The sequence below is a fragment of the Lissotriton vulgaris genome, chromosome 10 (genome assembly GCF_964263255.1).
Source record: "Lissotriton vulgaris chromosome 10, aLisVul1.2, whole genome shotgun sequence".
Lineage (NCBI taxonomy): Eukaryota > Metazoa > Chordata > Amphibia > Caudata > Salamandridae > Lissotriton > Lissotriton vulgaris.
In genome coordinates, this window is record NC_141698.1 from 1,157,577,673 (window position 1) to 1,157,600,664 (window position 22,992).

The 22,992-nt window shown below is 50.1% G+C and overlaps 1 protein-coding gene across 2 annotated transcripts in view; it reads left to right on the plus strand.

Annotated features, from left to right (window-relative positions):
• The window catches only part of LOC147689507 (NXPE family member 4-like), a 361,120-nt gene that overhangs the window by 202,552 nt on the left and 135,576 nt on the right, over positions 1-22,992 (plus strand). For both annotated transcript variants that reach the window (XM_086942264.1, XM_086942265.1), the window contains one exon: positions 10,719-10,780. In XM_086942264.1, the coding sequence (XP_086798390.1) occupies positions 10,719-10,780 (62 nt within the window). The remainder of the gene's footprint in view (positions 1-10,718; positions 10,781-22,992) is intronic.

The following is a 22,992-nucleotide window of genomic DNA, read 5'->3' on the forward strand; positions in this document are numbered from 1 at the left end:
ACACAACAGTATTAATACATTGCCATCTTGTATTTATAACTTAGATAGTATTGTATCATCGGTTATTCATACTGTGCAAAATGATGTCTCTACATTGTGTCATGGTCAGAATCAACTTAGATCAACCATGCAATTTTGTTGGACGCTCCAAACACTTACGAATGGGCGCGTTCCTTGGCATTACCTCAACTGTACCGCTTTGCTCTTACCCTTTAGTTTGACACATAAACAGCAACCAATGGCTATGGAAGATGCTAGTAATACCATGTTACTCACAGAGAAACTGGAACAACTTCCCTTCACTGTAGAGTAAAAAGTTTCAACAGTCTGGTTAAAACACAGGGTTATCCTGTTGCCTATCTCAACTTCAGTTCACTGCCTGCATGAAACACTTCCCAGAAGGTAGAGATGAACCCCTTAGGAGCAGCTACATACATGACTTATGGTCCCTGCCATTTACTTATCGTTGTCAATGAGCTGAGAGAGAAGATTTCGTGCAGTGGATGAACGCAACTCCACTGCTGGTCATTCCCTTGGATGTCAACATGTAAAGATTCATGGCGCCTGTAAAGTGTCGACCCCTAACTTTTGTGATGCAGAACATCGCCGTAAGTCACCTGTGTCACAGTGAAGAGGCACAAAGGCGTCCTGTCCTTTCCGCCTGCACCAACGTGCACACCCTTGCCCCATGGTGTCTGTGTTTAAGGCCAAATTTTCTTTGCAATAAGGGGCACCTACCTGCACAAAAACAATCCTGAGAGGCTTTCTATGTGTGACGCAGAATGAAGCACACGTAGAAAGAGGAAAAGACAAGAAATGATCATTCTAAATGTTTCTTTTATTATTTCTTTGTCATTTCCTTTTTCCATTGTGATGTTATCTTCACATTACAACGTTTCATTTATGGCCTCATGGTCCATGTACTGCTGTGCCCAATGCATTCCGGGATGTGCCCTTCATCAGGGGTCATTCCTCGATATTCGTAAATGTTGAAACGCATTCTAATGGTCGTCTTCGTAAGTTTACGTCTGCTGGTGTGTCCCGAACCGCGGTTTCACAAACGTATAACGGTGATAAAACGGAAAAAGGAAAAGACAAGAAAATAATGAAAGAAATGTTTGGAATTCCCATTGAATACCATTTTTGAATGACTGAATCTTTATTGAATTAAGTGCAGACTAGTAACGCTTTCCATTGGTTGGGAAAAATGCTTATTTTCAGTTGTTCACAAATCTCACACTCAGGAGATTAAAACCTATCTGCACCATAAAACATAAAATATTTTACCCACTTTGGATACACACGTGAGTGCGAAGGTCTTTTCATTAATTGGAATTTCTTGTAGCTTGAGGATTACTCACAGGACAGACTGTACCATCAGCACTGCTCTCAAGGTGGAGTGTCCCACATCAGCAAACCTCCCATGAAGGACTGGTCTCATCAGTTCTGACTCCAGGGAATACAGGCTCCCATCCATAGCACTCCCAGCAAAGACTGGTCTCATCAGTTCTGAGAGGCTCCCATCCGTAGCACTCCCAGTAAAGACTGGTCTCATCAGTTCTGAGAGGCTCCCATCCGTAGCACTCCCAGTAAAGACTGGTCTCATCAGTTCTGACAGGCTCCCATCCATAGCACTCCCAGTAAAGACTGGTCTCATCAGTTCTGACAGGCTCCCATCCATAGCACTCCCAGTAATGACTGGTCTCATCAGTTCTGACAGGCACCCATACATAGCACTCCCAGTAAAGACTGGTCTCATCAGTTCTGACAGGCTCCCATCCATAGCACTCCCAGTAATGACTGGTCTCATCAGTTCTGACAGGCTCCCATCTGTAGCACTCCCAGTAAAGAAAGGTCTCATCAGTTCTGACCGGCTCCCATCCATAGCACTCACAGTAAAGAAAGGTCTCATCAGTTCTGACAGGCTCCCATCCATAGCACTCCCAGTAAAGACTGGTCTCATCAGTTCTGACAGACACCCATCCATAGCACTCCCAGTAAAGAAAGGTCTCATCAGTTCTGACAGGCTCCCATCCATAGCACTCCCAGTAAAGACCGGTCTCATCAGTTCTGACAGGCTCCCATCCATAGCACTCCCAGTAAAGAAAGGTCTCATCAGTTCTGACAGGCTCCCATCCGTAGCACTCCCAGTAAAGAATGGTCTCATCAGTTCTGAAAGGCTCCCGTCCATAGCACTCCCAGTAAAGACCAGTCTCATCAGTTCTGACAGGCTCCCATCCATGACACTCCCAGTAAAGAAAGGTCTCATCAGTTCTGACCGGCTCCCATCCATAGCACTCCCAGTAAAGAAAGGTCTCATCAGTTCTGACCGGCTCCCATCCATGACACTCCCAGTAAAGAAAGGTCTCATCAGTTCTGACAGGCTCCCATCCATAGCACTCCCAGTAAAGAAAGGTCTCATCAGTTCTGACCGGCTCCCATCCATAGCACTCCCAGTAAAGAAAGGTCTCATCAGTTCTGACAGGCTCCCATCCATAGCACTCCCAGTAAAGAATGGTCTCATCAGTTCTGAGAGGCACCCATCCATAGCACTCCCAGTAAAGACTGGTCTCATCAGTTCTGACCGGCTCCCATCCATAGCACTCCAGGTAAAGAATGGTCTCATCAGTTCTGACCGGCTCCCATCCATAGCACTCCAGGTAAAGAATGGTCTCATCAGTTCTGACAGGCTCCCATCCATAGCACTCCCAGTAATGACCGGTCTCATCAGTTCTGACAGGCACCCATCCATAGCACTCCCAGTAAAGACTGGTCTCATCAGTTCTGACAGGCTCCCATCCATAGCACTCCAGGTAAAGAATGGTCTCATCAGTTCTGAGAGGCTCCCATCCACAACACCCCCAGTAAAGGCTGGTCTCATCAGTTCTGAGAGGCTCCCATCCACAACACCCCCAGTAAAGAATGGTCTCATCAGTTCTGAGAGGCTCCCATCCACAACACCCCCAGTAAAGACTGGTCTCATCAGTTCTGACAGGCTCCCATCCATAGCACTCCAGGTAAAGAAAGGTCTCATCAGTTCTGACAGGCACCCATCCATAGCACTCCCAGTAAAGAAAGGTCTCATCAGTTCTGACAGGCTCCCATCTGTAGCACTCCCAGTAAAGACTGGTCTCATCAGTTCTGACCGGCTCCCATCCATAGCACTCCCAGTAAAGAAAGGTCTCATCAGTTCTGACAGGCTCCCATCTGTAGCACTCCCAGTAAAGACTGGTCTTATCAGTTCTGACAGGCTCCCATCCATAGCACTCCCTGCAAAGACCGGTCTCATCAGTTCTGACAGGCTCCCATCCATAGCACTCCAGGTAAAGAAAGGTCTCATCAGTTCTGACAGGATCCCATCCATAGCACTCCCAGTAAAGAAAGGTCTCATCAGTTCTGACAGGCTCCCATCTGTAGCACTCCCAGTAAAGACTGGTCTCATCAGTTCTGACAGGCACCCATCCATAGCACTCCCAGTAAAGAATGGTCTCATCAGTTCTGAGAGGCTCCCATCCATAGCACTCCCAGTAAAGACTGGTCTCATCAGTTCTGACCGGCTCCCATCCATAGCACTCCAGGTAAAGAAAGGTCTCATCAGTTCTGACCGGCTCCCATCCATAGCACTCCCAGTAAAGACTGGTCTCATCAGTTCTGACAGGCTCCCATCCATAGCACTCCAGGTAAAGACTGGTCTCATCAGTTCTGACAGGCTCTCATCCATAACACTCCCAGTAAAGACCGATCTCATCAGTTCTGACAGGCTCCCATCCATAGCACTCCCAGTAAAGACTGGTCTCATCAGTTCTGACAGGCTCCCATCTGTAGCACTCCTGGTAAAGAAAGGTCTCATCAGTTCTGACCGGCTCCCATCCATAGCACTCCCAGTAAAGAAAGGTCTCATCAGTTCTGACAGGCTCCCATCCATAGCACTCCTGGTAAAGAAAGGTCTCATCAGTTCTGACCGGCTCCCATCCATAGCACTCCCAGTAAAGACTGGTCTCATCAGTTCTGACAGGCTCCCATCCATAGCACTCCCAGTAAAGACTGGTCTCATCAGTTCTGAGAGGCTGCCATCCATAGCACTCCCAGTAAAGACTGGTCTCATCAGTTCTGACCGGCTCCCATCCATAGCACTCCAGGTAAAGACTGGTCTCATCAGTTCTGACAGGCTCCCATCCATAGCACTCCCAGTAAAGACTGGTCTCATCAGTTCTGACAGGCTTCCATCCATAGCACTCCAGGTAAAGACTGGTCTCATCAGTTCTGACAGGCTCCCATCCATAGCACTCCCAGTAAAGACTGGTCTCATCAGTTCTGACAGGCTCCCATCAATAGCACTCCCAGCAAAGTCCGGTCTCATCAGTTCTGACAGGCTCCCATCCATAGCACTCCCAGTAAAGACTGGTCTCATCAGTTCTGACCGGCTCCCATCCATAGCACTCCCAGTAAAGACTGGTCTCATCAGTTCTGACAGGCTCCCATCCATAGCACTCCCAGTAAAGACTGGTCTCATCAGTTCTGACAGGCTCCCATCCATAGCACTCCCAGTAAAGAAAGGTCTCATCAGTTCTGACAGGCTCCCATCCATAGCACTCCCAGTAAAGAATGGTCTCATCAGTTCTGAAAGGCTCCCATCCATAGCACTCCCAGTAAAGAAAGGTCTCATCAGTTCTGACAGGCTCCCATCTGTAGCACTCCCAGTAAAGAAAGGTCTCATCAGTTCTGACAGGCACCCATCCATAGCACTCCCAGTAAAGACTGGTCTCATCACTTCTGAGAGGCTCCCATCCATAGCACTCCAGGCAAAGAAAGGTCTCATCAGTTCTGACAGGCACCCATCCATAGCACTCCCAGTAAAGAAAGGTCTCATCAGTTCTGACAGGCACCCATCCACAGCACTCCCAGTAAAGACTGGTCTCATCAGTTCTGACAGGCACCCATCCATAGCACTCCCAGTAAAGAAAGGTCTCATCAGTTCTGACAGGCACCCATCCACAGCACTCCCAGTAAAGACTGGTCACATCAGTTCTGACAGGCACCCATCCACAGCACTCCCAGTAAAGATTGGTCTCATCAGTTCTGACAGGCACCCATCCACAGCACTCCCAGTAAAGACTGGTCTCATCAGTTCTGACAGGCTCCCATCCATAGCACTCCGGGTAAAGACTGGTCTCATCAGTTCTGACAGGCTCCCATCCATAGCACTCCCAGTAAAGACTGGTCTCATCAGTTCTGACAGGCTTCCATCCATAGCACTCCAGGTAAAGACTGGTCTCATCAGTTCTGACAGGCTCCCATCCATAGCACTCCCATTAAAGACTGGTCTCATCAGTTCTGACCGGCTCCCATCCATAGCACTCCCAGTAAAGACTGGTCTCATCAGTTCTGACAGGCTCCCATCCATAGCACTCCCAGTAAAGACTGGTCTCATCAGTTCTGACAGGCTCCCATCCATAGCACTCCCAGTAAAGAAAGGTCTCATCAGTTCTGACAGGCTCCCATCCATAGCACTCCCAGTAAAGAATGGTCTCATCAGTTCTGAAAGGCTCCCATCCATAGCACTCCCAGTAAAGAAAGGTCTCATCAGTTCTGACAGGCTCCCATCTGTAGCACTCCCAGTAAAGAAAGGTCTCATCAGTTCTGACAGGCACCCATCCATAGCACTCCCAGTAAAGACTGGTCTCATCACTTCTGAGAGGCTCCCATCCATAGCACTCCAGGCAAAGAAAGGTCTCATCAGTTCTGACAGGCACCCATCCATAGCACTCCCAGTAAAGAAAGGTCTCATCAGTTCTGACAGGCACCCATCCACAGCACTCCCAGTAAAGACTGGTCTCATCAGTTCATACAGGCACCCATCCATAGCACTCCCAGTAAAGAAAGGTCTCATCAGTTCTGACAGGCACCCATCCACAGCACTCCCAGTAAAGACTGGTCACATCAGTTCTGACAGGCACCCATCCACAGCACTCCCAGTAAAGATTGGTCTCATCAGTTCTGACAGGCACCCATCCACAGCACTCCCAGTAAAGACTGGTCTCATCAGTTCTGACAGGCACCCATCCATAGCACTCCCAGTAAAGAATGGTCTCATCAGTTCTGACAGGCACCCATCCACAGCACTCCCAGTAAAGATTGGTCTCATCAGTTCTGACAGGCTCCCATCCACAGCACTCCCAGTAATGACTGGTCTCATCAGTTCTGACAGGCACCCATCCATAGCACTCCCAGTAAAGAATGGTCTCATCAGTTCTGACAGGCACCCATCCACAGCACTCCCAGTAAAGATTGGTCTCATCAGTTCTGACAGGCACCCATCCACAGCACTCCCAGTAAAGACTGGTCTCATCAGTTCTGACAGGCTCCCATCTGTAGCACTCCCAGTAAAGAAAGGTCTCATCAGTTCTGACCGGCTCCCATCCACAACACCCCCAGTAAAGACTTGTATCATCAGTTCTGACAGGCTCCCATCCAAATGCAAAAGGCTGGAAGGAGTCTGGCGCGTCAGTAAAACGACACTAGACAGAACGCAGTATAAACAAACCCTGTCCACCTACCATCTAAATTTAAGACTAGCACAACGTCAATTTATTTTTAATCAAATTGAGGATGCCACCAATGCCCCTAAAACCCTCTTCAACATAGTAAAGGAATTTGTGTTGCCTCTCGCATGTAGACAATCCCCCTTAGAAACTCAAGATTTCTGTAACCAGCAAGCCAGCTATTTCCAAGATAAGATCATCAGAATCTATGCCAACCTTCCATCCAATACTGCACAGGTTGCTGAGTATCCCAGTATACCCTTGGAGCTCGAAAAAAGGACATGCAGCACCTTAGATTGGTTTGACCCTATCACCCTCGAAGAAGTTGCAAAATCACTTCTCTCTGCTAAATCAGGCTCCCTCTCTGATCCGTGCCCCCCAAGATGATGGCCCTTTTAGCCAGCAGCTGTGCGCCAGCCATTCACCAACTGTTTAATTCATCTATTCAATTAATGGAAATCCCAAGAATGTGGAAGGAAGCATTTGTACAGCCGATTCTGAAGAAACCTACGGCCGACCCACGAGAATTGGGTAACTACTGTGGAGAAGTGTGGCTCAATGGTTAGAGCGGCAGACCCTGATGCAGAGGTCTAGCCCGGGACCAGGGTTCAATTCCCCGCCTCCGCGGGTCTTGGGCTCAAAAGTTCCACGGACTTGATAATTCTCGCCTCGGTGCCTACTCCAATCATGGGTCCCACTCTGCAACTCTGGGCAATAGCTTGCTTAATCTCCACAACGGCCCCCACAACGCTAAGGATGCCTGGCCTCCACCTTGGGGGTGCACAGGAGTGGACGCCTCACAGGGAAAGCCAGGATGGGTTCCACAGCGGTATTCGTACAAGCGCCTTGAGACTCTTGCGGGTGAATAGTGCGCTATACAAGTATCAATTTACATTTTTACTTTCCCTCCTACCACTATTGGGCAAGAAACTGGAAAGCATGATCAACAAACAATTGAGTCACTATCTGGAGCAAAACGAACTATTAGATCCATCACAATCTGAATTCCGACAGGGCTTTAGTACGGAGACAGCCATTTTAGCAGTCACTGACTCACTTAGGCTACAAATAGATAAGGGCGGTTCGGCAATCCTGAAACTACTAGATATCTCCGGGCATTCGATACCATCTCTCATGAAATTCTAGCGGAGAGACTGGAGGCCTGTGGCATCCAAGGAACAGCTCTAAAGTGGCTGTGAAATTTTATGTCTGATAGGACTCAAACAATCATGCTTGGCCCATAGAGGTCCGATGCAATTAATTTAGACAGAGGTGCCCCTCCGGGATCCTGCCTAAGTCCTACCCTATTTAATGTTTATAGGGCCCCACTAGCTAGGAGAGCGGAACAACTGGGCTTTGAGATCATCTCGTATGCTGATGATACTCAGCTCATGTTCTCGTTTGGTACAGACTTAGTTGCAGAGAAAGCAGGGTTTTCCAGAGGCATACTTTTTTCATCTACTACTCCAATCTATGAAATCTGGCTCCCCCACTGACCCTTGTCCGGCCCGTATTTTAGGAGGTGTGGCGGAGGTGGTCTGCTCCGAGGTCGCAGAGAATATTAGCCTTTCGGTCAGGACGGCTACGATCCCCGACTGCTGGAAACAGGCCAAACTCCTGTCGCTTCTCAAAAAATCAGGATTAAACTCAGATATCCCAGCCAACTACCGCTCCATCTCCTTGCTACCAGCGTTGGCCAAAGTTACTGAGAAAATAGCATTTCGCCAGCTGGATGCCTTCGAGGAAGATTCACATGCACTCCATCCTGCTCAGTCTGGGTTTCGTGCCACCTATAGCACTGAGTCTGCTTTGGTGGAAATCTCTGAGGCTATAAGGGAGTGCCTGGACGGAGGCGGCAGAGCGGCTCTGATTATGTTAGACCTCTCTGCTGTTTTCGACACGGTGCCCCATCAGCAGCTGATCTCGCGGTTGGCATCCATTGACATTGCTGGCTCTGCACTAGAATGGCTGACTTCATTTTTGACCAATCGAACTCAGCAGGTGTGGATGCCCCCCTATGCTTCTTCGGCCAAGCTGCTTTCCACCTGGGTACCACAGGGGTCTACATTAAGCCCACTGTTGTTCAATATCTATTTGACCCCTCTGATCTTCTTGCCCGAGGAACTAGGGGCAAAATTAATAGCTTATGCTGATGACACGCAGCTGCTGTTTACCTGGCCTGCAGTGATCTGGACACCTCTGCGGTCCAGTTTTGTCTCTCCTCAGTCTTTTCCTGGTTCGCTTTGGCCCAATTAAAATGTAATGAAAATAAGTCAGAAATACTTCTCTACGGGCAATTTCCCCCCAATTTTAGAGAATCTTTGTGGCCACCTGATGTTCCCTTCACGAGTGCGGCTGGCAAATCAGCAAAGAACTTAGGAGTTTGGTTTGGGGAAAACCTTAAATTTGAGGAGCACATTAAAAAGCTCACCTGTGGGTGCTTTGGCACTCTGAAAGCCCTCCGTAGGTTTTTTCCCCTGCTGCCAAGGATGGCCAAAGAGACAGTGGCAAGGGCTCTTATTCTCTCTCGCCTTGACTATTCAAATGCCCTGTTCTCTGGTATTCCTGCCTATCTCACCAATCGTCTCCAAGTTATACAAAACGCGGCGGCCAGACTCCTTTTCAATATCTTAAGGCAGTCTAGTGTCCGTCAACACCTGCGCAGTCTTCACTGGCTCCCGGTCAAACAAAGGGTTGTGTTCAAATCTCTCACCCTGGCGCATAGAGCCATACGTGACCAAGGACCCGCGTACTTGAGGACTCGCTTTGCTTGGTATTCGCCGAGTCGCCCATTATGGTCCACCTCCCAACATTTGTTGGTTATTCCCCGTTTTAATCGGTCCCGCCTTGGTGGCCAGTCCATCTCTGTTAAGGCAGCCACTGCCTGGAACATTCTCCCTCTGTCGCTTCGCACTATCCGTGATTTTAATCTTTTTAAAAAAGCACTTAAAACTGACCTTTTTAAACGATCACTGTCATTTCTCTAGATATCCCTGCCTCCTCTGCATTTCTACGTGCCAGTATACTCGTGAGTAATTGAGCGCGCTACAAAATCACCAATACAATACAATACAATACTTGAGATCTCCAGCTGGATGACGCAAAATTGTTTCCAGCTGAACCCTTTTAAAACTGAATTATTGCTAATGGGCAAAGCCACAGCAAGCTGGTCTGATGACTGCTGGCCCGCCCAGTTGGGAGCAGCCCCAGTGCCCACTCATTGTGTGAAAAACATAGGGATAAAATTAGATCAGACACTAGCAATGAAAGACCATATTGCCACCACGACCCGCTCTTGCTACTGTAGCATGTGTTTGCTGCGAAAGATCCTCCTCTTTCATGCCTACCGCCAGGGGCGTAACACAGGCCCCTTCAGCCCCTGCGGTGCGGGGGTACCTCACCCGCCAGTGGGCCCCGTCAGCTCCGCAGTTCTGCTGGGGAGCTCTAGATTGAGTCCGGAGGGGATCCCTTCATGTACCCTGCAGGGGGGCCCCCTTAAGGTTTTCTACGCCACTGCCTACCGCTCATCGAAAAAACCTTGATCCAAGCTATCGTTATTAGTCGATTGGATTGCTGCAACGCTTTACTGGCAGAAGCAGGAGAGACCTTGTTAAACAGACTGCAGGTGATTCAGAACACTGCAGCCAGGATGGTTTTGAATCGCCCAGCGGGCTCCGCATCGGCTCCCCTTTTGCGCGAACTCCACTGGCTAGCGGTGAGGAAAAGATCCTTTTTGAAGATCTGCTGCCTTACATATACAGCACTCAATGGTAGAGGTCCTAAAAACCTCCAAAAAAGACTTATGAAACATGTTCCTAATAGGAACTTGAGGTCTGGTACGCAGGGTCTCCAACAAATACCACGTATAAGGCTAAGTCGTTCGGGAGGAAAAGCTTTCTCATATCTAGCGCCAAGATCCTGAAATAAGTTACCAGATCCCCTGCGTAAAATGGATAATTATGGCACATTTAGGAAACAGCTAAAAGCCTTCCTTTTCTAATTCATTCGGTCCTCTTCCAATCTCAGGATTAGTTCTAGCCAAGCGCCGAGATGCCCCCGGGTGATTTGTGCGCTATAAAAGAACGTCTACCATAACATAACATAGTAGTAGACCTGCTAGTCTTGGTTGGGCATAGTTCAACGTGCTGATTCCTTCTTCTTCTCTTCCTCTTCCAGGTCTCGCATCAGAGCTGCAATCCCTCACGGCTTACAAGACCTCAACGTCATTCAGTGTTCAAGTGAGTCCTCTTTCTATCAATGGGTGCATTGTTGATAGTATTTGATGAATCCACTCACAATTGTTGTTTGAGTAAATATGACAAAGAGAATGAAACAATGAGTTAAGAGCGTCAATGAAGGTAGATGACATTATTTAGTGAGTGGGGAGTTCTTGAGGAAATTTTAGCATTTTATAGATTTGTTTCCGGGATACAGGGCTTGGAAAACATGAGCAACTTAGTTACATTGCAAGACAAGACCATGTGTCGAAGATCTACTCCAGAGCTGCACCATGTACAGGGGTCATCGCCGAGCACACATGGGGGTCACTCAGGGCATCACTGACCACACATGAGGGGTCACACGGGGCATCGCTGACCACACATGGGGGTCACTCAGGTCATCGCTGACCACACATGGGGCGTCACTCAGGTCATCGCTGACCACACATGGGGGGTCACTCAGGGCATTGCCGAGCACACATGAGGGGTCACTCAGGGCATCATCGAGCACACATGAGGGGCCACTCAAGTCACCCCCGAGCACACATGGGGGTCACTCAGGTCATCACAGAGTACACATGGGGGTCACTCAAGTCACCCCAAGGCACACATGGGGGGTCACTCAGGTCATCGCCGAGCACACATGGGGGGTCACTCAGGTCTTCGTCGAGCACACATGGGGGGTCACTCAGGGCATCGCTGACCACACATGAGGGGTCACACGGGGCATCGCAGACCACACATGGGGGGTCATTCAGGGCATAGCAGACCACACATGGGGGGTCACACGGGGCATCGCAGACCACACATGGGGGGTCATTCAGGGCATCGCAGACCACACATGGGGGGTCACACGGGGCATTGCTGACCACACATGGGGGGTCACACGGGGCATCGCTGACCACACATGAGGGGTCACACGGGGTATCGCTGACCACACATGAGAGGTCACACGGGGCATCGCAGACCACACATGGGGGGTCATTCAGGGCATCGCAGACCACACATGGGGGGTCACACGGGGCATCGCTGACCACACATGGGGGGTCACACAGGGCATCGCTGACCACACATGAGGGGTCACACGGGGCATCGCTGACCACACATGGGGGGTCATTCAGGTCATCGTCAAGCACACATGGGGCGTCACTCAGGTCATCGTCGCGCACACATGGGGCGTCACTCAGGTCATCGCTGACCACACATGGGGGGTCACTCTCTTGTGTCTGGGTCCGAAGCTTTGGAACGACCTCCCAGAGTCGCATCGACATTGCTCTTCTCTCATGGCCTTTCGCAAGGGTTTGAAGACCTGGCTGTTTTAGTTTAGGGTCTGCACTCTCTCTACTTTGGTCTAGCGCTGGGAAACCCTGTGGGGTAGCTGTGTGCTTTATAAGACACAAATAATATGAATCTCAGGCATCTACTAACGATGCATAATTTACAATGTTCTGAAGACTGACTTGAGATCTATCGCAGGACGGCATCATTTACACACCTCCAATGAACCGGCCCGTGCACTGCACCATATACACAGATGTGATTAGTTCACAAGATCTATCGCAGGACGGCGTCATTTACACACCTCTGGTGAACCTATCTCTGCATTACACCAGATTCATAGATCTTATGGGCCTCATTTATGAAAAGTGACACATTGCTGCGAGAAAACAGTGATCCGTCACTTTGCGCCCTTCTTACGACACCAATCATATTTACAGTATGACGCATCATGTCGCAAGGAGTTAAAGATACGTCCGTATTTCTGACGTATCTGTAGGCGCAAAAATGACGCATTGCTGGAGTGTGTCACAAAAGTGACGCAACTCCAGCAAAGGGTCATTTCACATGGGAAAGTCCCCTTTCAAATTTGTCTGCGTCAGTCTTACGCCTGCCATGGGACAGGTGTACAATATTGATGCATTTGCATCCTAGAAGTGGTGCAGTTCTACGACCCTATCTTGCGTCGGAACGCCTCCCTGCATACATTAAACCTGTCCCAGGTGTAATGTAGCGCAGGGGTTTACAAAGTGGCGCATCTAGGTTGATGCATCACTTTGTAAATATGGTGCAAAAAGGCACATTTTTTACACCGCTGGTGCGTCACAAAAAGTGACGCACCAGCGGGCAAAAGTGACGCAAGGGCTCATAAATGAGCACCTATAAGTGCAAACAATCAATCGCAGGACTGCATCATTTTCACACCTCTGATAAATTCCATGGACCTGCCTCTGCGCTGCACCAGATACACTGATTTAATTGGTGAAAGACATCTGTTGGTGGACTGCACCACTTACACAGTTCGGAGTAGGTGTGTGCAAAATTTCTGCAACTTGCTTTCATCCAATTATGTGAAATTTCAGGAAAATGCTGCAAAATTATGCTAAATGTATTTTAGCACAAAATGTGTTATTGCAACAATTTGTGACATGAACAGAAATATAGGGGCATATTCTCAAAGAATCATCGCCCAGTTAACAGCACTTTATCTCAGCCAAAGTCACGATAAATGTATCACCCCACTAACAAGCTGGTGCTAACAGCCCATAAGACCAGTTTACCTACGATAGCAGCCATAAAAAACATCACCACAGATGACCCCCGCAACTATCGCTAATGAGATGCAGAGTAGACGTTCCCGTGCTACAAGCAGCGACAACACCACTCCCCAACATTCTCAACGACCATCCAGATCGGCGATAAGAACACAAAACATGCGATAAGGCGCGTTAGGATCAGAAAACTAACACCTGGCACTTGGCAAAGGACAGGGAGAGAGAGAAAGAGAGAGACTGAACAAGGAGCGCAATGCCAATTGTGCCCTTGGCTCATACAAACATGCCAACAACTGCGTATGTCTCGAAATGAGTGCACCCCAAATCACAGGCCAGGCATCAAAGACAGCGCGAACGCCACATCACATATCCGAAATGCAAGCAGGAGTCAAACTAAACTTAGGAATAAAAGCTCCTTTGTCCCTACACACAAGGTGGAAGGCCAACCAACCCTCTCACCTTGGTCCTAAATGCGGCTGGCACACCCTGTGTGAGATACGAAACCAGGCTCCGATGACTCCCACACCATGAACAGTACCAATGAAAAACCAACGTGCCCACACCCTACACACACTTGTCCCTGGCTCCCTGCACGACCTACACCTGGAAGGGATGCCCTTGACACATTGGAAAAAAAACTACCCATACGTCCAAATGTTGCACACACATACAACTCATTGCCCTGAGCTAGGGCATATTGTCCACGGAACTGCCGCCGGTCTGAGGAGTGCCGGTGCTACGAGACCAACAAACGCAATAGCAGGAATTCCCGAGCACATGAACAGCCCCTGTCACGTGGAACTGTACCGTGGACGAATGCTGCATCTGTTGGTATCTGTGCCAATGGCAGTGTTGCGGATCAATTACCGTCTGCGTTTCCATCTTTCCTACGTGACCTGTGTCCAGCCCTGGTTCCACTGTCGATCATGCACATTTGAGTGGCCCATGGAGGTTGGCCTATCCAATGCAACGCTAGCTGAATTGGATTATGACCAGTGCGCCCCCTGTTGGCCCACGACCAGGAGTGTCACCGGGATAGCCGTGCATGGGATGCACTGATCTTTGGCGTATGTGCTGGCTGTTGTGCGGGAAACGGCGTGAACTGAGCACATCTGCCCGGACCAGTTAATGGATTGGGTCACCCTGGTGTTGAACACGACAACGTTGTACTATTAGAACACATTGCCCATGAAGCTGCGCTGGCGATCATGGATGAGTAACTACGTTCCTGCAGCCACAGTCCGGCCGATAAAAACTGTATGCAACTTGGGCCTTATGTTTGAAAGCAAGCTTTCTCTGGAAGCCCAGGTTACAAAAACAACAGCCTCATGTTTTGCGATTCTTAGGTCCCTTCGAAAAAAAATGTCCGCTCCTACCTGCGCAGGCGCGTGCCTTAGTGGCAAGGTGTACCATCCTCAGTAGGCTAGATTATTGTAACGCGCCTGTGAAGCGCCAGGAAACCTTTCGGTGTCAGTGCGCTATACAAGAATCCCCTAAGATAAGATAAGATAAGATAAGAGAACGCCATCTTGCTGGACTCTCCCAACTTTCTGCTGGACAGATTACAGAGGATCCAGTCAGCAACAGCCAGATAAGTTTTAGGGCTGCCTAGAAGATCCTCCGCTTCTGCAGCTTTAGCAAGACTCCACTGGCTCCCTTTGAGACAGAGGGGGCACTTGAAGTCTCTCTGCCTGGTTTTTAAAGCCCTTCACATGTTAGGACCTGTGCTCCTGTGCAATAAACTTTACTAGTACGCCCCGTCAAGACTGCTCCACTCTTCTTCGGCCCGACTGCTGAAGGTGCCAAGATTTAGGAAAGTCAGGTCAGGGGGCAGATCCTTTGAAGTGGCAGCAGCGAGACTGTGGAACAAACTTCCCTGGGAGATTAGGCAACTCAGGGAACTTCGGGGCATATTATCAAGGGGGTTCATCTCCGCTTTTTTGGCTTTACGAGCCAAGAAAGCGGAGATAAAATGATCTCCCTATTACCTAGCTGTCGCTAACACCAGTTAGCGACAGCTAGTAGAAGATAGCGACCAACTTGTGCCCCGCTTTGCATGTCAGTGATATTTATCACTAACGACATGCAAAGTGGGCGTGCCAAGATGTTAGCGACTGGAAACAGTTGCTAACATCGCTATCTCCTATTACCAACTTTTGGAGATATTCGTGCTAAGCGCGAATATCTCCAAAAGCTAACACCTGCCCCTGAGCAGTTCTTAGCCATGTTATCCAATGGGAGGTGGATAACATGGCTAAGAGCATTAGCTCGGTAATGCATGAATATCGCTGACTTCTCAGCGATATTCATGCATTTCGGCCGATTTTTATGGCTTAGGAGATAAACCTTGATAATAGCAAGGTTCCTAAGCGATAAAAATCTCCGCAGCTCGGCGATAAAAATATTGCCACTAAACCAACATAGCGATAATTATCGCTAGTTGTTGGTAATATGCCCCTTCTTCCCTTTAGGAGACGGGTAAAAACTTGCCTGTTCCCTATGAAGTAGCTGGTCGGCTTCTGCCTCTGACTCACTTCCTCTTCTGAGCTGCTTAGCACCAAGATGCCTGCTAGGTGATAGTGCGCTCTACAACTTACATAAATAAATAAATAAACATCGGTGTGTCACCAACAGCACAGGTCCCAACACCTTGTTGCATCGTGGGGAATGCTCACATATTTCACCACAACAGTGGACATGTCTGCCTTCGTCTGGACTCAGAATGCATGTTTGTGGAACTATACGTGTGTACACACACCTGTGCAAGGTGAGGCACTTCCATGGTTGGAGCAGCACAGCATCGTTTGGCAACGTTCCCAAATCGGACACACTGCTGGTTGGATAACACACATGGCAATGTGGCATGACATGTGACCTTGTTCGACCCTTCCACCTAGTCACTGTCAGATGAGCAGAGAGTCGGTGCAGTCCGGTGACACAGCACTTTGCCGATCCCATGGGCAGTGAGTTGTGTCCCCTCACAAGGGGCAATGGGCAGACGCCAAACATCACATGACTCATCCAGTAAGGCAAGGAGGGCTGAGACCGTTGCCATCCGTAAGGATTTCTGTACATTTTTTGCACCGCCATGTCTTGCACCTGGACATGGTCCCATGCGGCGTGTAAGTGTCTCAAGCATGTTCCTGCATGTTGCGGCCCTTGCCTTGTCCGTACTGACACGCACATGCCAATAAAGTCTCCGCAACTTCACTACTGTCCAACTGTGATGAGTGTTGATTAGATGTACGAATCGTGTGCCACAATGAGCATCGTCTCTCCACAGGGAGGGACTGAGTGACGCCTGTACAATGGGGGTGGGTCCCTATTGACTGCTCCACCTTTGTGAGCGAAACACTGTGTTTGGGATAGTTGCTGGTAGACCTGTGCACTTACGAGTCTCCAGCAATGTGAGCATGGTGTCCAACCTCTGACCATGTGCAGATTGTGTTCACACAGATGTCTGTGAGTAGGTATGCAAAGTGAACTCCTGGTGTCACATGTGACGTAGGACACCACTTCTGGCCTGCGACCGATCTGGTCATTCCTACACAGCCCTATTCATGGACTTGTGCCTACGTTGGGGGGTAGCGTGATTGTTGTTAATGTGCAACGAGGCCACAGCTAGTACTCACCTTCACAGACATCCAACTGGCCATGTGGCTCAGGGTTCAACATGCGCATTGATGTCATTTACAAGGGTGTATATTCTTGTGTAATCATTGTCCATACATACATACATACTTTCACACTTGAGTGAACATAGTCAGGACACATTTGTGTGATTTCATATGTTTTAACACCTTAGCTGCGTGTAAATATTCCTCCTCAGTGCTGCTCTGTCCATTGGAACTAGTGCTGAATGGACGTCCAATGGATGTGCGCAGCACTGGGGAGGCAGCGCTCGTGACGACCGTTGGCCGTCAGCAGCGCTTAAGAGGTTATTCAGATTCTGGTGCATTCCGGAGCTGGAACTGGAGCTGAACATGGCCATGCCAAGCCCACATTACATACAGCTAACAGCTCAGTGGTGGGCCACCCAGAGTCCTCTGGGGATTTGTAAGTGATTTGGGAGAGGGAGAGTGCAGCCCACTGCAGGATTGCTGTGCTATTGTCAACCACTGAAGATGTGCCAGTCCATGTCGGGGTCCAGGTGCATGCCGCAGATTGTTCTGGGGGTCAGTGGAAGGTGTTATCCCAGGGCATCATGTATAGGGCAGAACCAGGCAGGGACAGGTCATATGGTGGTGATGGAAGCTTCTACCTCCTTCCTCACTGTTAGATTTGGGGGTCTCTAGTTGGCAGAGGTAGGTACCTTTGACCAAATAGGGACCCTTGCGTCTAGTCAGGGTACGGGGTACACTCCTAAAAAAAACCTGCTCACCCCCTTATTAGCTTGGGACGAGCAGGCAGGTTTATCTCAGAGGCAGCGTGTGAAGCATTTGGGAACACATACAGTAACCTAATGACAACACTACAGATTGACACTGTGAGAAGTTGGCCCGATATGCAACGTTCGCTATTCTAGCGACCGCTATGTATCGTTCCAACGACCCTTATGGTGTTTGGTTGTAAGTCAACCTATAGACCAGCTATCCTAGTAGCGTGGATACGAGCAGTCTAAGGCTAAAGACTCGAGAGGGCGCGTTAAGCCAGCTGTTTACCACACATGTACCCCTTGAACACCCAGTGAAAGGACACCACACAAGTGTTATGAAAATAAACAGGATATTTATTAAGATTCACAACAGCCCTGGACTCTTTATGAGGACAGGGTACTAAGCACAAACCAAATCTCTTGGGAAAATACTTCAAGTGCACAATTAAAACAAGTGCCCGAGGACACGGAAAGTTTAAGGTCTCGGGCGGACCCGATAAGGCAAGTCGGAAGCGAGGGACTCGGGACCCTAGAGTAAAGAGGCTATGCAGGCACCGAAATGCCGAGTTACCTAGCCACGAGGGCTGCGGCTGCACAAGTCTTACAGGCGTCGGGGTCTTCGCTGACGAGCCAGGAGCCGGAAGAAAAGGAGTTGCTGGCCGGCGACCAGTGATGAATAGTTCGTAGAGATCCAAGCCTGGATCAGAGATTGTTGCTACCTGAAAGCAGAGGGGACCAAGTTCGTACTACTAGCCAGTAGTCAGAGGGTGCCAGGATGGCACCGGTTGGCCGTCACCTCGACCAGGTGAGTGGGCGACGCTAGGCTCTGCAGTCTCACGGACCAGGAGGCGTTGTCGGCGACCACGGCGGAGGTGCGAGCTGTCCCACGAAGGATGATGCTGTCGGCGTCGCTGGGCCCAGGATGGGGCAACAAGCCTTGGCAGATCTCAGGGCCACGTGGTGGGCCTAAGATGGCGTCTTGAGTGGACCAGGAGGGTCCGGGGTGCTTCTCGCAAAGATGGAAGCAAGGGCCAGTCTGGAGCAACCAGACCAGCAGAGTTGATTGTCGGATGTCGTCACAGAAGGGCACAAGCCAGCGGCTAGTGACCAGACAACGTGCTGAGCAGCGAGCAGAAGGGCCCCACGCAGATCGTGGAGATGCTGGGAGACTGCACTTCGGTGCTGGAGCGGCTCAGGGTCGGGGCTTCTCGGACCCCAGAGCACTCACCAGGGAATCGCTTCGATGGTCGTGCTGGTTTAAGAGCGTGCAGGTTCTGATGATGGCCGGTCCCTCGAGGTCTCGTCGCACCCACAGATCACAGCTGAGCTGATGACGTGGGTAGAGGTCAGAGGTGCCAGGGAAGCCAGTTCTCGTCGAGCTGGGCCGTCGGATCCTTGAGGAAGGACTTGCAGCAAACCGCAGAGTTCTTAGATGGTGCCCGCTGATGCGGGGTGACTACTCCTTAGTCACAAGGGAGAAATCTTGAGAAGAGTCTTGAGTGTCCTTTCGTAGAAAGTAGTTCTTGATTCAAAGATGATCTAATTTGGAAGGGTCCCCGCTCCGGCCTTTATTCTAAAGAAAGGGGTGGGTACATGACTAGGTCCTGCCCTAAGGGTGGGACCAGGAAGGGAGGTGGTTACACCCCTCTCCCCTGCCGGACTTTCCCCAGGCCAGGGCTGGTGCCCCTGGAACTGGTTCTGACCGGCAGATGCGTAGCGAGCACCGGGGTGCCACTCCGCAGTCACCTTCTCGCAAAAGCCCTACCTACCCAGAATACACAAACCCTGTCTGGGACGGTGCGAACACCGCCCTCGACAGGAAACCCTTTGTCCAAGCTCTCCCCGCTGGAAGGACTCCCAGCAGCAGGAGGTCAGACTCGTGTCTGTGGTGGCAGCATCCATTTTGTGGAGCTGAGGCTTTAGTTAACTTTAACCGGGGTTCACAGTTACGTACATGTCGTGTCCCTCTAGAAGGGCGGAATGCTAACCTCGTCGCCAGAATTGGTGAGGGGGCAGCATCCCGATTCGTATGACACCTTACTCGACATGCCTTGATAACGCGACACCGAAGTTACCGATGGGGTACGCGTTATCATGGAACAGCCATTGGGTCTTGATTCCGCAAGCTGCAACCGGGCTCGGCTCGGGCCAGAACCTTAGTTCACATGAGCCCACGCACTCTGCCTTCAGGATTGTCAAGGCCTGCCATAGGAGTGACTGATAGGAACTCGTATGTCCATTGTATGGTTAGATATAGAGCTACTATACCTAAAGCAAAGGGTGATTACACGACTTTGCCCCAGCTGTCATGCAGCCAGTTGTTGCAAATTTTAGGCGGCCAGCCAGGGGTGGCATAATACATGCTGCAGCCCCTGGCGGCCCTGGGTACACCTATGCCCTGCGTTACGGGGTCTGATAAGGTGGCCCAGCACCAATTGGTAAATGCACCTAGGGTACATATCGTAATTTAGAAAGAGAACAGCCAGGCTGGGGGTCTGATTGGCAGGCCCACAGCCAGAGAAAGTCGTAAACCAGTGAAACAAAAGCAAAAAAATCTGGGTGATCATAGGATTGCAGACCCTACTCTCCTACATGACCCCCCCCCAAACGTCGGAACAATAAGCTAACCTTGACCAGGTGAGTCTTCTTGTTCTAAGTGGAAATATATGGAGAGCCCATCGGCATTGCCATGATCAGTACCAGGTCTATGTTCCACTGTAAAGTCCATCCCCTGTAGGGAAATGGACCACCTAAGCAGTTTGGGGTTTTCACCCTTCATCTGATTTAGCCACAAGAGGGGCTTATGGTCGGTCTGAATCTTGAAGTGAGTGCCAAACAAGTATGGCCTCAGCTTCTTCAGGGCCCAAACCACAGCAAAGGCCTCCCTCTCAATAGCTGACCAATTCTTCTCTCTAGGGGTCAGCCTTCTGCTTATAAAAGCAATGGGCTGGTCTTGACCATCAAAATTCAGTTGAGAAAGAACAGCTCCCACACCCAACTCAGAAGCATCTGTTTGGACAATGAATGGTTTGGAGTAGTCCGGACTCTTGAGGATAGGCGCCGTGCACATGGCCTGCTTTAGGTCATCGAATGCTTTTTGACAGCTCGCTGTCCACTGAACCTTTTTTGGCATTTTCTTGCTTGTCAGTTCGTTTAATGGTGTCACGATGGAACCATAGTTCCTGACAAACTTCCGGTAGTATCCAGTCAGGCCCAAGAAAGCTCGAACCTGAGTCTGGGTGGTTGGAGGAGCCCAGTCCCTGATTGACTGTATCTTGCTCTCCAGTGGCTGAACCTGGCCTCCACCTACAAGGTGGCCCAGGTATACAACCTGTGTCTGCCCTATCTGGCACTTGGTGGCCTTGATAGTGAGGCCTGCTGCTTGCAGAGCCTCTAACGCTTTCCGCAGGTGGACCAGGTGATCCTCCCAGGTGGAGCTAAAGACAGCAATATCGTCAAGATACGCCGCACAGAAGTCATCCAGCCCAGTAAGGACTTGATTCACCAACCTTTGGAAGGTGGCAGGTGCATTTTTCAGACCAAAGGGCATCACCACGAACTGATAATGCCCACCAGGGGTTGAAAATGCGGTTTTAGGCTTGGCGTCCTCAGCTAACCTGATTTGCCAATACCCAGCTGTCAGGTCAAACGTACTTAAGTAGTTGGCCGAAGCCAATCTATCGATAAGCTCGTCTGCCCTTGGTATTGGGTGGGCGTCAGTCTTAGTGACTGCATTGAGACCCCTGTAGTCTACGCAAAACCTCATCTCTCTCTTACCACCCTGGGTGTGAGGTTTCGGCACTAGAACCACGGGACTAGCCCAAGGGATGTCCGAGGTTTCAATGACTCCCAGCTCCAACATTTTCTGCACTTCACTCTTGATGCAGTCTCTAACGTGATCAGGCTGCCGGTAGATTTTACTCTTAACGGGCAAGCTGTCACCAGTGTCAACCTCATGGGTGCACCAATCGGTCTGGCTGGGTGTTAGAGAAAACATATGTCTGAAAGACTGAAGAACCTGTTTACAGTCTCTCTGTTGATGTTCGGAGAGGCTGCCACAAAAGACAACACCATCTACCGATCCATCGTCAGGATTCTGAGTGAGCAGGTCGGGGAGAGGGTCACTCTCCTCCTCCTGTCCCTCATCTAGGGCCATGAGCAAACTCATGTCCTTCCTGTCGACATATGCCTTGAGCCTGTTGACATGAAGCACCCTGTGGGGGCTCCGGGGAGTTCCCAGGTCGACCAGGTAGGTGACCTCTCCCTTTTTCTCCAGGATGGTGTAGGGCCCGGACCATTTGTCCTTGAGTGCTGCTGGGGCCACTGGCTCCAACACCCACACCTTCTGTCCGGGCTGGTAAACAGTCAAGACAGCCTTTTGGTCATGCCAAGCTTTCTGGAGTTCTTGGCTGGCCTTAAGGTTTTCAGATGCCTTTTCCATGTATTCAGCCATCCGCGAGCGGAGGCCAAGCACATAGTCCACTATGTTGGCTGCAGGCTTTTTGAGAGGTCTCTCCCATCCTTCCTTCACCAAACACAGGGGTCCTCTTACAGGATGCCCGTACAAAAGTTCAAAAGGGCTGTAGCCAACCCCCTTCTGTGGGACTTCTCTGTAGGCGAACAGGAGGCAGGGGATCAGGACGTCCCATCTACGCCGAAGCTTTTCAGGTAGTCCATGAATCATCCCTTTAAGGGTCCTGTTGAATCTCTCAACAAGCCCATTGCATTGTGGATGATAGGGTGTAGTGAACTTGTAGTTGACACCACATTCCTTCCACATAGCAGTTAAGTAGCTCGACATAAAGTTTGCACCTCTGTCGGAGACGACCTCCTTAGGGAAGCCCACTCTGGAGAATACTCCAACTAGGGCTCTTGCCACAACAGGTGCTGTAGTGGTCCTAAGGGGATTAGCTTCAGGATACCTGGTGGCATGATCCACTACCACCAGTATAAACTTGTGCCCTGAGGCTGTTGGTGGTTCCATGGGACCGACGATGTCGATCCCCACCCGTTCAAAGGGCACCCCCACCACAGGCATTGGTATAAGGGGGGCCTTTGTCGTGCCACCTGACTTACCACTGGCTTGGCAAGTGACACAGGAGCGGCAAAACTCCTTGGTATCTTCGTTCATATGAGGCCAGTGAAAGTGTGAGACAAGCCTGTCCCACGTTTTCGTCTGGCCTAAGTGACCTGCTAAGGGAATCTCGTGGGCCAAAGTAAGTAGGAAACCACGCTGAGACAAGGGTACAACCAGCCTCCTGGTCATGCCAGGCTTGGGGTCTCTTGACTCAGTGTACAGGAGT